Source organism: Balaenoptera ricei, chromosome 3 (assembly GCF_028023285.1).
Source record: "Balaenoptera ricei isolate mBalRic1 chromosome 3, mBalRic1.hap2, whole genome shotgun sequence".
NCBI lineage: Eukaryota > Metazoa > Chordata > Mammalia > Artiodactyla > Balaenopteridae > Balaenoptera > Balaenoptera ricei.
This window is the reverse complement of record NC_082641.1, coordinates 130,617,963-130,632,006: the sequence shown is the minus strand read 5'-3', so window position 1 is coordinate 130,632,006 and position 14,044 is coordinate 130,617,963. Positions and strand designations below refer to the sequence as shown.

The window sequence follows — 14,044 nt, the reverse complement described above, 5'->3', positions numbered from 1 at the left end:
AGGTTGTGATAGCACTTCACAAACTCTAACATGCAATGTGTTTTGCTTTTGAACAAGAAAAGGAAGCACTGGAGGTAAGTTTTTGGTTAACTGATCCGAGAACCATTTGAAGTCCTGCGTGAAGGCTCCCAGTGTTTGCGCTATTTCGTAACATTCCAGAATTAAATTGTATGAATTACAGAACGTGAGAAGGCAGGCCTCTGGTTTCACCTAGTCAAGAGCTCTCTTTGTAACACCAAAGGCAAATGGTCACCCAGCTCGCTCACGAGCCATCCCCCAGGCCCACCCGGAGGGCGCTTTGCTGCACTCACTACCTGGCCCAGGATAGCACTGAGGCGCTCGGATTCACAATCCACCACCACCAGCCGCTCCTTTTTCTTCTCCAGGTCCTGGAAGAGCATCCGGTATCCCTCCTCTGTGGTTGTCAAAATGTTGACGGCTGTCACCTGCCAGTTCTTCTCGGCCGCTGTGTCTAGGACTTTCTGCAGGACGGACAGACCTGGAGGTCGGGTGAGTAGGACAGAGAGGTGGCAATCAGGATCCACAGGCATCACCCCACTTCCGCCAACCCCGCTCCTCCACTAAACTCAGCTCCAGCTTGCGCTTTGCAAGTCTGAGCTCACCGAGGTCAGGTTCTGCGTCTGTTTTGTGTTTCCGTTTGCAGAACATAGTACGCAATAGAGTTAGTGATTAAAAATCGAATCTGAGGCTCAAATCCTGATGCTACAGTATACTAGTTAATTGATCTTGTACGGACTAATTCACCTCGCTGAAATTTAGGGTCTTCAGTGGTAAAATGGTGATGTTAATAATGTCCACCTCGCAGTGTCATCATGAGGATTGAATGAGAATGTCTCAAGCATGGCAAGGGTTTTATAAACATTGATTACTGTTAGGTGTTTAGTAACTGCTTATTAAATGTGCTAATCTGGTATCTAAACAGCACCTAATAATTGTCAACCACGTTTACGAATGTTCAATGTATCTCAGTACCTAGTGCTTTGCCTCTCACACAGTAGGTATTCAATCAATGTGTACTGAATTAAGCTACTCTCTTCTGATTTATAGCTAAATGATAGAGGAATCCATTACTCAATACTGCTTTGTTTCATCTTTGGGACATAGATGGTGTATTAGTTTCCTACTGCGGCTGTAACAAATTATTGTAAACACAGTGGCTTCAAACAACACATTTATCATCTTATACTGCCAGAGGTCAGATGTTTGGAATGAATCTCCTTGAGCTAAATTCAAGTTATTGGCAGGGCTGTGTTATTTTCTGGAGGTTCTAGTGGAGAAATTTTTCTTGCCTTTTCTGATTCTGGAGGATGCCCGCTTTCCTTGGCATATAGCCCCTTCCAGCTTCAAAACCAGCAGTGACTGGTTGAGTCTCTCACATTATACTCTGACCCTGACTCTTCTGCCTTCAACTTGCACACTTAAGGACGCTTGTGATTACACTGAGCTCACCCAAATAATCCAGGATAATCTCTCTGTTTTTTTTTTTAATTAATTAATTTATTTGTTTTTATTTTTGGCTGTGTTGGGTCTTCATTCCTGTGCGCAGGCTATCTCTAGTTGCCGTGAGCGGTGGCTACTCTTCGTTGTGGTGTGCTGGCTTCTCATTGTCGTGGCTTCTCTTGTGGCAGAGCATGGACTCTAGGTGCGTGGGCTTCAGTAGTTGTGGCTCGTGGGCTCTAGAGCACAGGCTCAGTAGTTGTGGCGCACGGGCTTAGTTGCTCTGCAGCATGTGGGATCTTCCCGGACCAGGGCTCGAACCCATGTCCCCTGCATCGGCAGGCGGATTCTTAACCCCTGCGCCACCAGAGAAGCCCATCTCTCTGTTTTAAGGTCAGTCGATTAGCAACGTGAACTCCATCTGTAACCTTAATCCCTCTTGCCATTTAACATAACATATTCACAGGTTCCAGGAATTAGAACACAGATGTCTTTGGCGGAGAGGGGAAGGTCAGTATTCTGCCTGCAACAGATGGTTATTTCATATTTCACTCTTGCGTTATCAATCTTTTGCACATATATCATTTCTGTCTTCCTGTAACATTGCTAATCCCTCCCATAATGACCAGTATGGTGCCTGGCATAAAGAATCATCTGTAGATTGATTCTGTTGTTTCTTCCTTTTTTTTTTTTTTTTTTAAGTATAAGGTTGGTGTGCTTCAGTCTCACGTTTACTGAAAGTTTACTATGTGTCTGGCATTGCTCTGTTAGCTTTCCTGTCTTCAATTCACTTAATTCTCCGAGGTAGGTACCGTTATTATCCATGTTTCACAAATGTGGAAATGGAGGTTCAGAGAGATTTAGTCATTGGCCCAAGGCCACACAGCTAGCAAATGGCAGAACTCTGAGTTCAGAGTTGTGAGGTAGGCGGAGCCCCTTTGAGTATGGGCGCTTTTGCTGACTGACCCCAGAGATGAGCCTCTGTAATGAAAGTTACATTTTTCTGCCTTTGCCACTTCCAGACCTCAAGCCTCATTATGCCACAAAACTGACCTGAAATAGCCCTTCTGCAGGTCATCCTCATAATGGCTGCTTGTCTGAGAAGGGAAATCATTAAAGTAGAGAGAAGGGAAAATCGAAGAAAATAGAGTGCTTCTGGCCTCTCCTGCCAACTAATTCTCATTGAATAACGCCTGCCTAACTCTTCCTGAAAAACCATTTCACAAACCACTCTCCTATTCAAAAGTCTTCTAAGCCTCCCTAAAGGCAAACTTCTATAAAACCTCCTTTTTGCTCAGGGCAAAATTCCTGTGCCTCACTTTCCAGACCTTGTATGATCCATTTATTTATTTACAACAATAATGACTGAGTTTTTATAGGACTATTTAGTATACCAGGGGAAGGTAGGACAGTACAATAGAAGCAACACAGGAGTTAGAAAAAAGAAGAGAGTTTCCATTTAGAAGGTCAGGAAGTAGAGAAAGTGGTGTTCCAGTAGGTTGCAAAAGAAAGGAAGAATTTGCATATGTAGATTTGAGAAGGGAAGTTCATCCCAGAAACTGGAATTGTCTGAGTCAAGATGCAGAGAAGAAAAAAAGTATTGGAAACGTTTAGAAAATGGAATGGAAAGTTCAAAATTTAGGTGGAGGCAGAATTAGAAAGGCCTGGGAAGGTTGATGCTGATGCTGGTGACGATGATGACAGCGGTTAACGTATATAGAAGACCCTGCGCATTGATTATGTTGTAGGCACTGTACGGACCCTTTCTAGTCATTGTCTCATTCAGTCCTCACAACTATATGAGGTAGAGACTGGTTTTATCTTCATTACAGAGATGAAAAATCGAAGGAATAGAGAATTTTATCCCCATTACAGAAGTGGTCGAACTGAGGCAGAGAGAGCTTGCCCAAAGTCAAACAGCTGGAGAGGAGGGAACATAGAATTCAGATCCAGGTCTGCCTGACTCCAGAATCTATGCTCCTAAAAGCCATGCCATGAGCCATGAGGCGTGAGCCATTCAACTGAGGTCCTTGGACTTTGAGTCTGGGCTCAGGAACCATGGAAACTTGGTAAGCTGTAGAGTGACATGGGGCGTTAAGATGGTTATTCTCTCAAAGGACGTGTTTCCACGTGTGAGTTATAGATTAGTTACCACAAATTCAGTTCACAGACATAAAACATTTCTGGATCATTCCTCCATGATCCCTGCCTTTCAAGAAGGCAGAGAGGCACCATTCTTCTTCCTGCTGATAATTTTCTCTTCATCCCTCCACAGTCCCCCTCCCCTAACCCCTGGCTTACCCCGGTCAGCATCATAAATGTAGACAAATTTTTGCCACTTGTAATGGTCGATGATACTGATGAGGGCATCCTGCAGCTCAGGACGCAGCTGAAGGACAAACTGGTTGGATGTGTCAACAGGAAAGCTCGGTGTAATGAAGCAGACGTGGAGGGCCCCGCAGAAGGAGGTCAGCATGTTGACAGTCCTCCGTTCATAAAACCCAAAGATGGCATAGACTCCTTTAGAGAATTGGGAACAGACTGGAAGAGGAGAAGAGAAAAATTAATGGATAGAAGATACTGCAAACATGCTGTCAGGTGGCTCTAAAACTAATTCATCCACTAGTCTATCCATCCAACCCATCATCCATCTATTATCTAGCCATCCACCCATCCAACCAATCTATCACTCCATTCTTTCAACCCACCAATCTATCCAACTGTCCATCCATTTTACCCATCCATGCATCCGTTCACCCAATCATCTGTCCATCCCACCCATCCATCTGTCGAATGCAATGTTTATTAGGTACCAATTCCATACCAAATGTTGTCATGGTTATTAATTATAAATGTATGCAAAGCTGTTTTGTATGCTCTTTCACTTTATCTGTACAATGGCTTTATTAAGCCATTAAAAGGATGGCTGGGTCATTTTTTAAAGGGGAAAACCAAGGCTCAGAAAGTTAATGAACATGTCCAAGGTAGCACAGCTAGACCATATCTGAGTTAGGCAGGTATCTCGAACCCAATCCAGTGATCTGTCTATGACACTGCCCATCACGTCGAGGCAAAGCATAATAAGATGCCTTAGGAAGAAGGTCTGTCAGCTTGCTGCTGATAACACGTTTAAGAAAACAAGGGTTGATTTTCCCAGCCAACCCTTAGTTTTCAGCGTACACTTCTCTGCTGATGTTCATCTTGTGTTTGTACGTCCTCCTGGCCGATTTTTCAGCCCCCCGCCCCGCAGTGTATCCATCCAACCCATCATTCATCTATTATCAGTGTACACAGTAGTAGCTTAGCTGTGTGAGCATTGCCACAGGAGCTATTTTGTAAGATCCCAGTGCAGTTACCAGTACTGGTTTGTGTTCGGTTACGCTGCTGGTTAGAATATAATGCTAAAAAGTCCAAGGTTATGGGGCTAAGTCCAGGTAATTGAGCTACTAAACTTCATTATAATATGTGATACAGGATAAGCGTTCATAGACTTTGCCCCAGTCAAGTGATCAACCCCAATGCCAACCCCAGTGCCTGAAAATTACCATCTTGATACGGATGGTGAGGAGGACGAGTCATCCTCATCACAGTAACAGTGTTTTAGGGTGCTTTGCCATATATGTTAAGCTGTTCTCATCACAACCCTGTGACTTTGGTATTATCAATTTTCTTTTAAGATGATAATGCTGATATTCCTAGATCCTCTGCTCTCTTTACCATATCACCTGCTTCCATGACCCCGTACTGCCTTTGTAGATGGGCTCTCAAATTATGCTCCATGAACACTGCCCAAATGTGTTCCATGAACATTAGCCCCACGGAATGCTCCTTAAAAAAGAAAAGGCTTCTTTGCTCAGAGAAATTTGGGAAATGGTGCAAACTCTGTCCTCCTCTTGGAGTTTCAAACTGCATACCAGCTACATAAAAGATTGAGAGGAATCCTGTTCAACTTTAACCCAGATTTTGTCAAATCCATACGCCCCCAGGACCCTTTGTTGGTGAATGCTTTTTAACATGTTACTGATGCACTGGGCCACGCTGCACTAAAGAATGCCATTAGCCACTGGGACCCAGTTGCCTGCTGAGTCTCAGTTCTCAGTCAGTCCCTAGACCCTCCCTTCATGTCCCTGAAAGATAATCTCTTAAAGACTGTAATGGAACCATACAAGTCATCTGTCTAACTTCCAGGGTAACCCAGCATACCATCTACAGGAAACCTGGCAGGTGCCCTTTATTGTGTGTGTGTGTGTGTGTGTGTGTGTGTGTGTAAATTTAATTTTTACTTTATATTGGAGTATAGTTGATTTACGATGTTGTGTTAGTTTTAGGTGTAGAGCAAAGTGATTCAGTTATACATATAACCATTCTTTTTCAAATTCTTTCCCCATGTAGGTTATGACAGAATATAGAGTTCCCTGTGCTCTAGGGAACAAGTAGATCCTTGTTAATTGTCTATTTTATATGTAGTAGTGTGTATATGTTCATCCCAAACCCCTAACATCTGCTTGCATACTGAATTACTGGGCATGCACTGCTTCTCAAGGTGTCTAGTCCATTGACTGACCACTCTTTGAAACCAGAACCTCATATGCCTGCTCTTAACCCACTCCACAACCCTCCTGGTATCCAAAGGTGGCCCTCATGGACTTCAGCTTTATGCCATTTGGTTTTCAGTAGTGATGTCCATCCTCCACCTAGAAACCAGAGGGATCCTTTTAATTAAAAAAAAAAACAAAGAAAACACACTGTTTCCCTTCCTTGTGCAAAAACCTCTTAAAAATTTTGAGGTTTCCCACTGCACACAGGAAGAAAATCCCCAAACATCTGACCATGACTCAGAGCCAGAGTTACCTGTCCCTTTGCCCCCTCCTACCTCACACCACTGCCCTCGCTCCCTGCTCTAGCCGCCCTGGCCTTTGTTCTGTTCCTCCGGCCTCCACACTTGTTCTGCCCTGGAGACTCTGCCCTCCACCTGCAGCGCTCTTCCCTTACTTCTCTGCAACGCTCACTCCTTTTCAGCAATTTTATCTCAACTCAAATCTCACCTCCTTGAACAGGACTTCCTTCATCACCTCCTCTAAATAGTGATTCCACCCTCCCCTCAACCCTCTATAAGTATCCATCACATCCCCCTGTCTTATCTTTCATACTTGAATTATTATTATTTGGAGGTGTTTTCTTTTTTTTACTTGTGTGTATCTGTGACTGTTCCGGTCAGTGTTAACTCCCTGAAAACAGGGGTCCTATTTATGCCCCAAAGCCAGCATAACGCCTGGGACATGGTAGGTGCTTAGTAAATGTTTGCTGAATGAATGATGAGTGCTTGATGAGAGCACTGCACTAGGGGATGAGGAGGAGCCGTTGGGTCACCCTGGACCTCTTCCTCCCCTGTTCTGGGTAGGCGTCTCCAGAAGCAGCTATTTATCCTTTGCTACTCACACTCTTTTCTCTTTCACCCTAACAAGGACACTCCAGCCACTTGCAGCCGACAACAGGCAGTGTCTTTTAAGTGTCTATTGTAATTGCCAGAATCAAGATTTCCATAAATACGGATTTCTCCACCAGGAAGCATACACTGTATATTATTCCCCCTGTGTTAGATATAGATTTGTCAAAAAGCACCATCCATCTTACTGGGTGAGGTGTGTATGGGGAGCACAGAAACCCCGTTAACATATTATAATATGCTCTCTGCGGTATTTTTAGGATCTTTACTTTCCATGCTGCAATGAAATCTTATCTGGTGGGATATAAATCTCATGTTCCCGATCTATTCCCTGACGACATCTACTTGGTTTCACACCTTTAGTTGGGTCTTTGGGGCCCTCGTGGCCAGTGTTTCTTGCTGGAACTTTAGAAGTAGAAGAGGAATGGGTAAGATGGGGTGGAAGAAATGGGCGCAGATAGGCACGATCGAATCCTTACACACACGGAGGCCAGGATGTTTCCCCCATCCTTGAATTATCTCCCTATTTTTCCCTTCTGCAAATCTCTTTTCCCTTAAACTGAGTGTGTTATCCTCTAAGGCTAAGAGGGTACGTTTAACCACTGCTCCCTAAAAGAGTATGGCTTGGAGGTAACCTGGCCTGGATTTACTCAAGTGGACCCTGGCCCGCCGAGCTGCTCAGCATTTGACCTTCAATCTGGCTCCTCATTTCAGCTAAGCCTGAGCAGCAACAGCGAGGGAGAGGGAGAGACTAAGAGTCTGTAGGCCCCAAGGCCTGTGGGAGAATGCATAATTGGTTACACGTTCAGAAATATAATTAGTTGTAGCGTATTTCTTTAAATCTGTCACAGTAAATATTCAGTTAGAAAAGATAACTCGATCTTGTAGAAAAAGTACTAGATTAGATGCCAGAAGACCTGGAGGATTCTCTTTTTGGTTTTATCACAGCACAGTATTATGTGACCTTGAGCCAATCCCAGGCTCTCCCTGCACCTCAGTTTCCCATCTGTAAATTGGTGCTTTGAACTCCATAAGTGTTAACATCCCTTCAAGCTCCAACAGTCTACATTCTAGTCTAATTAGTTGAAAAATATTCACTGATTGAGCACACTTTGGTTATTTGCTGGTCAGACTTGTAGCAACCTCCTGTGCAGGTTTTCAAACCTAGAAATCAGATAAAGGCTCTGAGTTCTTGGATCCGATTGTAATAGAATCCTAGCACTAAATCTAGATTCATTCAGAGTCTTGAGTTGTATTTAAGATACAATTTTGAATGTGATAGGTGAGTTAGTTACCTAGTAGAGAGTAGATGAGAGAAGGCAAATCAGAAAGGGGGCTAGAGGTGGAGCCTTGTATTGTCAGGTACAGCAAGCCTGAGGGGAGAAAAGGGAACACTGAAAAGCAGCCTTGCAACCCTGCTGTGTACTGGTCCAGACTCTCAGGCTGACAGTGAATCAGAGTAGGTGGAACTATGTGCGTGTCCTCCATTTAAGACAGCAGTGGTGCATATAGTTTCTCTGATAGTAGCAATTAGGAGCTGACGTTTGAGCACTTACGAAGTGCCAGACATCGTGCCAAGGACATTCCCATGCATTGACTTCTTTCATCCTGTGAGGTAGGTTGCAAATTGGGAAGGGCAGGCCCAGGGCCAGCACAATGCAAAGCTGAGTTCTGAACTCCACCAATTAGACCACAAGGCTTGAGCTCTTGACTTCTGTGATATGCCACCCCTTCCCTCCCTCCAACAATATTGGAAAGAAACAGTCATGGCATATGGGACAGCTTCAGCTTCTAGAAAATCCTCTCAGGTAGCACTCTGCCTTCCTCTGTTGCCAGATCAAGAAGCATTACTGCATTAGGGTCTGTGGATATTAAAACAAAACCTAGAGACTGTCATACAGAGTGAAGTAAGTCAAAAAGAGGAAAACAAATATCGTATAATATCACTTACATGTGGAATCTAGAAAAATGGTACAGATGAGCTTACTTGCAAAGCAGAAATACAGACACGGATGTAGAGAAGAAACGTATGGATACCAAGCGGGGAACGGAGGGTGGGATGAATTGGGGAATTGGGATTGACATATATACACTACTATGTATAAAATAGATAAGTAATGAGAACCTACTGTATAGCACAGGGAACTCTACTCAGTGCTCTGTGGTGACCTAAATGGGAAGGAAATCCAAAAAAGAGGGGATATATGTATACGTATAGCTGATTCACTTTGCTGTACAGCAGAAACTAACACAACATTGTAAAGCAACTATACTCCAGTAAAAATTACTAAAACAAAACAGAACAAAAGTGGGTGGTGCTCGATGCATTCCCCTCTTGTCCCTGGGGATCATGCAGAGCGTATACACACACATCTGTTCTTGTATTGGTCCCTACATGTGTCCATCCACCCATCCATCCACCTCTTGACATCCAGCATCTACCACTCGTGAGACTCTGTGTTAGGCAGTGGACATGCAGTGTTGAAAAAGGCAAGCCCCAACTTCGACGTCACCTTGACAGTGGGAGAGGCCGACACCGAACCAGTCAATTACACTTCCCTATAAGTGCTGTGGCAGGGATGAGGTCGGGGTTCAGGCACAGACACCTAACCCCAGCCTTTGGGGATGTCAGAGAAGGCTTCCAAGAGGAAGTGCCAGCTTTGACAGTGAAAGATAACTGGGGATCAGCCAGGAGAGGTAGTATGGGGAGTGTGGTGCAGTTGCTTGCGCATAAAGAGTATTTCAGGTAGAAGGGAGAGCGGCAGCAAAGACCTGGCAGAGAGGAAAGCCATCGCACATTCAGGGAACCCTGCCGGAGTGTCAGATTCCGAGGTCCCTGCCTCTAAGAGATTCTGTAGCGGAATGTGTCCAACAATCAGAGCGAGTAAAAAACGAGGCCAGGAATTCCCTCTTGGGGAGGCAGGAGGGCAGGCACCGGCAAGGGCAGGAAAACCCACGCTCTGCACAGTGCGGGCTGTCCAATTCCATCATCGCTTTGCTCAGACCTCTTTGATAAGCACTCCTGGTTAAGGCACCATCCACTTAGTATCAATAAATCTCCCAGCCCTGGGCACTCGCCCTGACAGCTCTCGCCCAGGGAGGGAACTCCTGGTATTAGCAACTTCTTTTTTATTGTCACTTCATTTAAGGCCTCTCACACCGACATTCCTCCTTGGCTCCTGGCTGCAGTCCCTGGAAATGTGGTAAATAGTGGATAATGAGGTGACAGGATGGCTTCATTCTGGGGGAGGGAGATGGAAAGTGTGTGTGTGTAGGTGGGGGGACTTTTAGACACTCATCCTGCTTCTCCAATAATTCTATACTTACAGGTGGGAATGACATTCTTGCTCTGACTCTAACCTTGTGACGTCAACTGTGCTTTATTTCTGTCACTCAGAGGGCAATAAGAGTGCCCCTCCATCCCCTTACACTCTCTTGCATCCAAGATCTGGTAGTGACATGTAGTGAATTACCATAATAGATATAAATTGTCCCCATCTCCTCTAAACAACAATTATTTAGGGTTCTGAGACATGTCCAGGGCTTCTCTGTCATTTACTACATAAAACCTTATTGTTCATTTGTTAAATCAACAAATATTTTTTGAGCACCAGAAACTAATATTGCCAGAAAACTGGGATGCAAGGATGACACAAGACAGGTATGTCTTCTGCCTTCTCAAAACTTAGGCAAGAGTTCTAAGTTTTATTTTATTTTTATTTATTTATTTATTTATTTATTTATTTATTTATTTATTTATTTATTTATTTATTTATGGCTGTGTTGGGTCTTTGTTGCTGCATGCGGGCTTTCTCTAGTTGTGGCGAGCGGGGGCTACTCTTTGTTGTGGTGCGCAGGCTTCTCATTGCGGTGGCTTCTCTTGTTGTGGAGCATGGGCTCTGGGTGCCTGGGCTTCAGTACCTGTGGCTCGCGGGCTCTAGAGTGCAGGCTCAGTAGTTGTGGCGCATGGGCTTAGTTGCTCCGTGTCATGTGGGATCTTCCTGGACCAGGGCTCAAACCCATGTCCCCTGCATTGGCAGGCGGATTCTTAACCACTGTGCCACCGGGGAAGTCCAGTAAGTTTTAAATTAAGGGAAAGAAAGGTTATTTTGAGAGAGTAATAAGGGGATTAAACATCGAATAAGTGGTCATAACTACCGTTATAGCCAGTTTACTGAGCACTTACTACAGGCACACACAGTGCTAAGCACCTGTGTCAATATCCAGGTAGAGGGACCAGTTTATCCAAAGGCAATGAGGTAAGAGAGAGGAAGGAACCTTAGAGAAACTCCAGAAAAGCCAGTACAACTAGAGTGGGGACTGTGGCACAGAGTTGGGGGGCGACCAGATTGCCAAGGGCCTTGCCAGGACTAGAGAAGTTAAGCCCCTGAGTCTTGTGTCCATGTTATATTTCCTTTGGCTTTGGATTCATCTCAGCTTCATAGGGCTTCTCTTCACCCTGGCCTTGGAGCCCAGTTGGGACAGGGCAGCAGAGGGAGATGCGGAAGAGGAGACATCCTCCCCTGCTCAGATTCATGCGTTTATTATGAAATATGAGTGTTAATTACCAGGCACTGAAAGCCACTGAGATGTGACACGTTATATGAGGCTAAGATCAAGGCTGAGCTCAGTGGTCCTGGAATTAGACTCACCTTGTGGGCTGACATATGAAACCAGGGACAGCGGAAGGACAAACAGACTGAGAGATTGTAGGTTCTGCTGGAAAACTCTTCAGGTGCCTGATATGGTTCTGGAAAAGTAAACGCAAAGAAGCAAATCTGGGACCATGAACAAGCCCCTTTTTCTCTCTGGGCTGCATTTTCCCCATCTGGACAATGAAGTTTACACTAAAGTCAGTGTTTCTCGTGTGTGTGTGTGTGTGTGTGTGTGTGTGTGTGTGTGTTAAATACCTCCAATAAAACGCCTATACTCATTGGAGATTTCTAGTTCTATAGACAGGGAATTTCTCTTTCTTCTATCTGTCTACTCATCCACCCTTCCAACAAATGTTTACTGTGCACATGGTGTATGTTAGACAGCAGTGGTGCCAGTGGGCTACAACACTGAAAACCTGCCGTCATGGAGCTTAGGATCTAGAGAGGGGAGAGAGATGATATACAAATCAGCAAGATTATTTGGGATACTGTGTTACGAAGACAATAACATGGGATGATGTGAGAGTGACTGGAGGGGCTACTTTAGATAAGACGGTGAGGGAGACCCTCTCTGTGGCACTAACATTTAAGCTGAGAAAATGAACCATAAAAAGGAGCTGGCCAGACAAAGGGCCAGGGAAACAGCTTGAGGCAGAAAGAACAGAAAGTACAAAGTCTCTTAATAAGGTTCAGGAAAAGATTGAGGAGTCTAAGAAATAGAAAGCCAGGGTAGACAGTGTAGGACAAAGGAGAAAAGCAGTAGAAATGAAGGTGAAGAAAAACAGATCATATAACTCTCAGAGTAAACTTAACGCTCCCCTAAGGTGTATGGTACTTCATGTGTGGCTTGGGTACCTGCAGAGTCCTAGAACATCACCTTGGTCTGAGATGGTCAGTACTAGCTGATCTTACCAGACCTTTCAGCTCTAACATCCTATAGCTCAAGGCAACGGAGGAGACACAGTAGAAGCGAAGGTGGTTATGACTGAATGGAAAATGGGAAAGGGAACAGCTTTTGACTCAAGTGTAATGGGGCTGCCAAAATGGACCAGTGAGTTCATCAGGTTCTAGTGTAGATGCTGCTGTTCTTGGATGCTTCTTGGCTTGCTTTAGGTTCTGGGCCTTTGCCCATGCTCTTGTTCCAGCCTGCACAGCCTTCCTGACTTCTGCCTTTTTGCTCTCCAAATTCTTTCCATTCTTTGAAAGTTCAGCTCACATGCCACCTCTTCTGTGAAGCTCTCATGCCTCCCCATTTCTAACTGTAATCTAAAGGTCTCCATCGCTCTCTTAAATGTCCTTAGAAATTTATGCCTCTTACAAATTTTTATCAAGGCCTCATGTTTTATTAGTGTGAGTTCTTTGACTGGGAACAGAAATTAATGCATGCTAACTGAAGACAAAAGAAGAAAGGATAGGGGGGACCCCCCAGCTCAAAGGCTGGACCTTAGAGAGACAGAAATTGCAGGAGCTCGGGGAATCTAGATGTGAGAATTTCACGGACGGTATCTTCAGAGTGTCACCGTTGCTCCAGCCATTTGTGATCACTGCTCCACACAGCTCGAGACTGGCCTTTTTCAGGTTAGGAGTCATCCCTTGGTCAAGGGAAGGCAGGGAAACTAGCTAATTATCTTCCTAAGGTTACTAAGGAAATAATCTTACTAAGATGTCAGCCAAAGGAAAATGAGTACATTGTGGACAGAGAGAAGATGGATGTCAGGCATATCAAACCAACAGATATCTACTAAATTTCTATTTTCTAGTATTTTATAATATAAGTCAAAGTCTAAGACCATAAAGGAGCTCCGTAAATGTCACATGCATCTGAACACCAAGGTTAGGTAAGGAGTTACTTCTAATTCACTTGCTGTTGCCTGTCTCCTATGGGTTAGACACTGTGGAACAGAGTGGTGAATAAGATAGATGATGCCTCTGCCTTCATAAAGCTTATTTTATTCTTTACAGTCCCTAGAGGGCAACACACAATGACTACAGAGTATTCCTGGTAAATGAGAGAATGAAGAATGAATGAATGCAGATCATTCACCTATATTAATCAATGGATACTATTCTTGACAATTGACCTAATCTTGCTTCCATGGCATTTCTTGCATTGGGTGGACTCATTATTTTTCCTTTATATTATTAAATGTTGTTTTGTGTATTTATATCTTTCATCCACATTTGAGGTGTAAGCTCCTTTGAAGGCAGAGGTCTTTCAACTCTGGTTTTTCTTGGTATGTACAATGCGATGTATCCTATATAGAGCTGGGCAGGGAATCAACATAAATGCTTGGTGATATTACTTGTTTCACAGTCTTCTAAATTTAGCTGACCGTCTCACAACCATGAGCTTGGGGGGGGGGGTATGCATTATCCCCTGCCCCTTGTCCAAATTCCCCCTGCTTCAGCCCACTGAACTCTGTCACTCCCTGCATCTTAAGCCAGTAGAGAATGAGAGCTGTGCTACTAGGCTGGCACCCAGAAC

At 44.3% G+C, this 14,044-nt stretch overlaps 1 protein-coding gene across 6 annotated transcripts in view; it reads right to left on the bottom strand.

The window, feature by feature from the left end:
- GRIA1 (glutamate ionotropic receptor AMPA type subunit 1) overlaps positions 1-14,044 on the bottom strand; it is a 306,492-nt gene that overhangs the window by 139,204 nt on the left and 153,244 nt on the right. For 4 of the 6 annotated variants that reach the window (XM_059917554.1, XM_059917549.1, XM_059917553.1 and 1 more), the window contains exons 3-4: positions 3,760-3,999; positions 315-499 (exon numbers count right to left, since the gene is read on the bottom strand). In XM_059917554.1, coding sequence (XP_059773537.1) covers positions 315-499; positions 3,760-3,999 — 425 coding nt within the window. The remainder of the gene's footprint in view (positions 1-314; positions 500-3,759; positions 4,000-14,044) is intronic. The other 2 variants (XM_059917555.1, XM_059917550.1) reach the window with 1 other exon arrangement.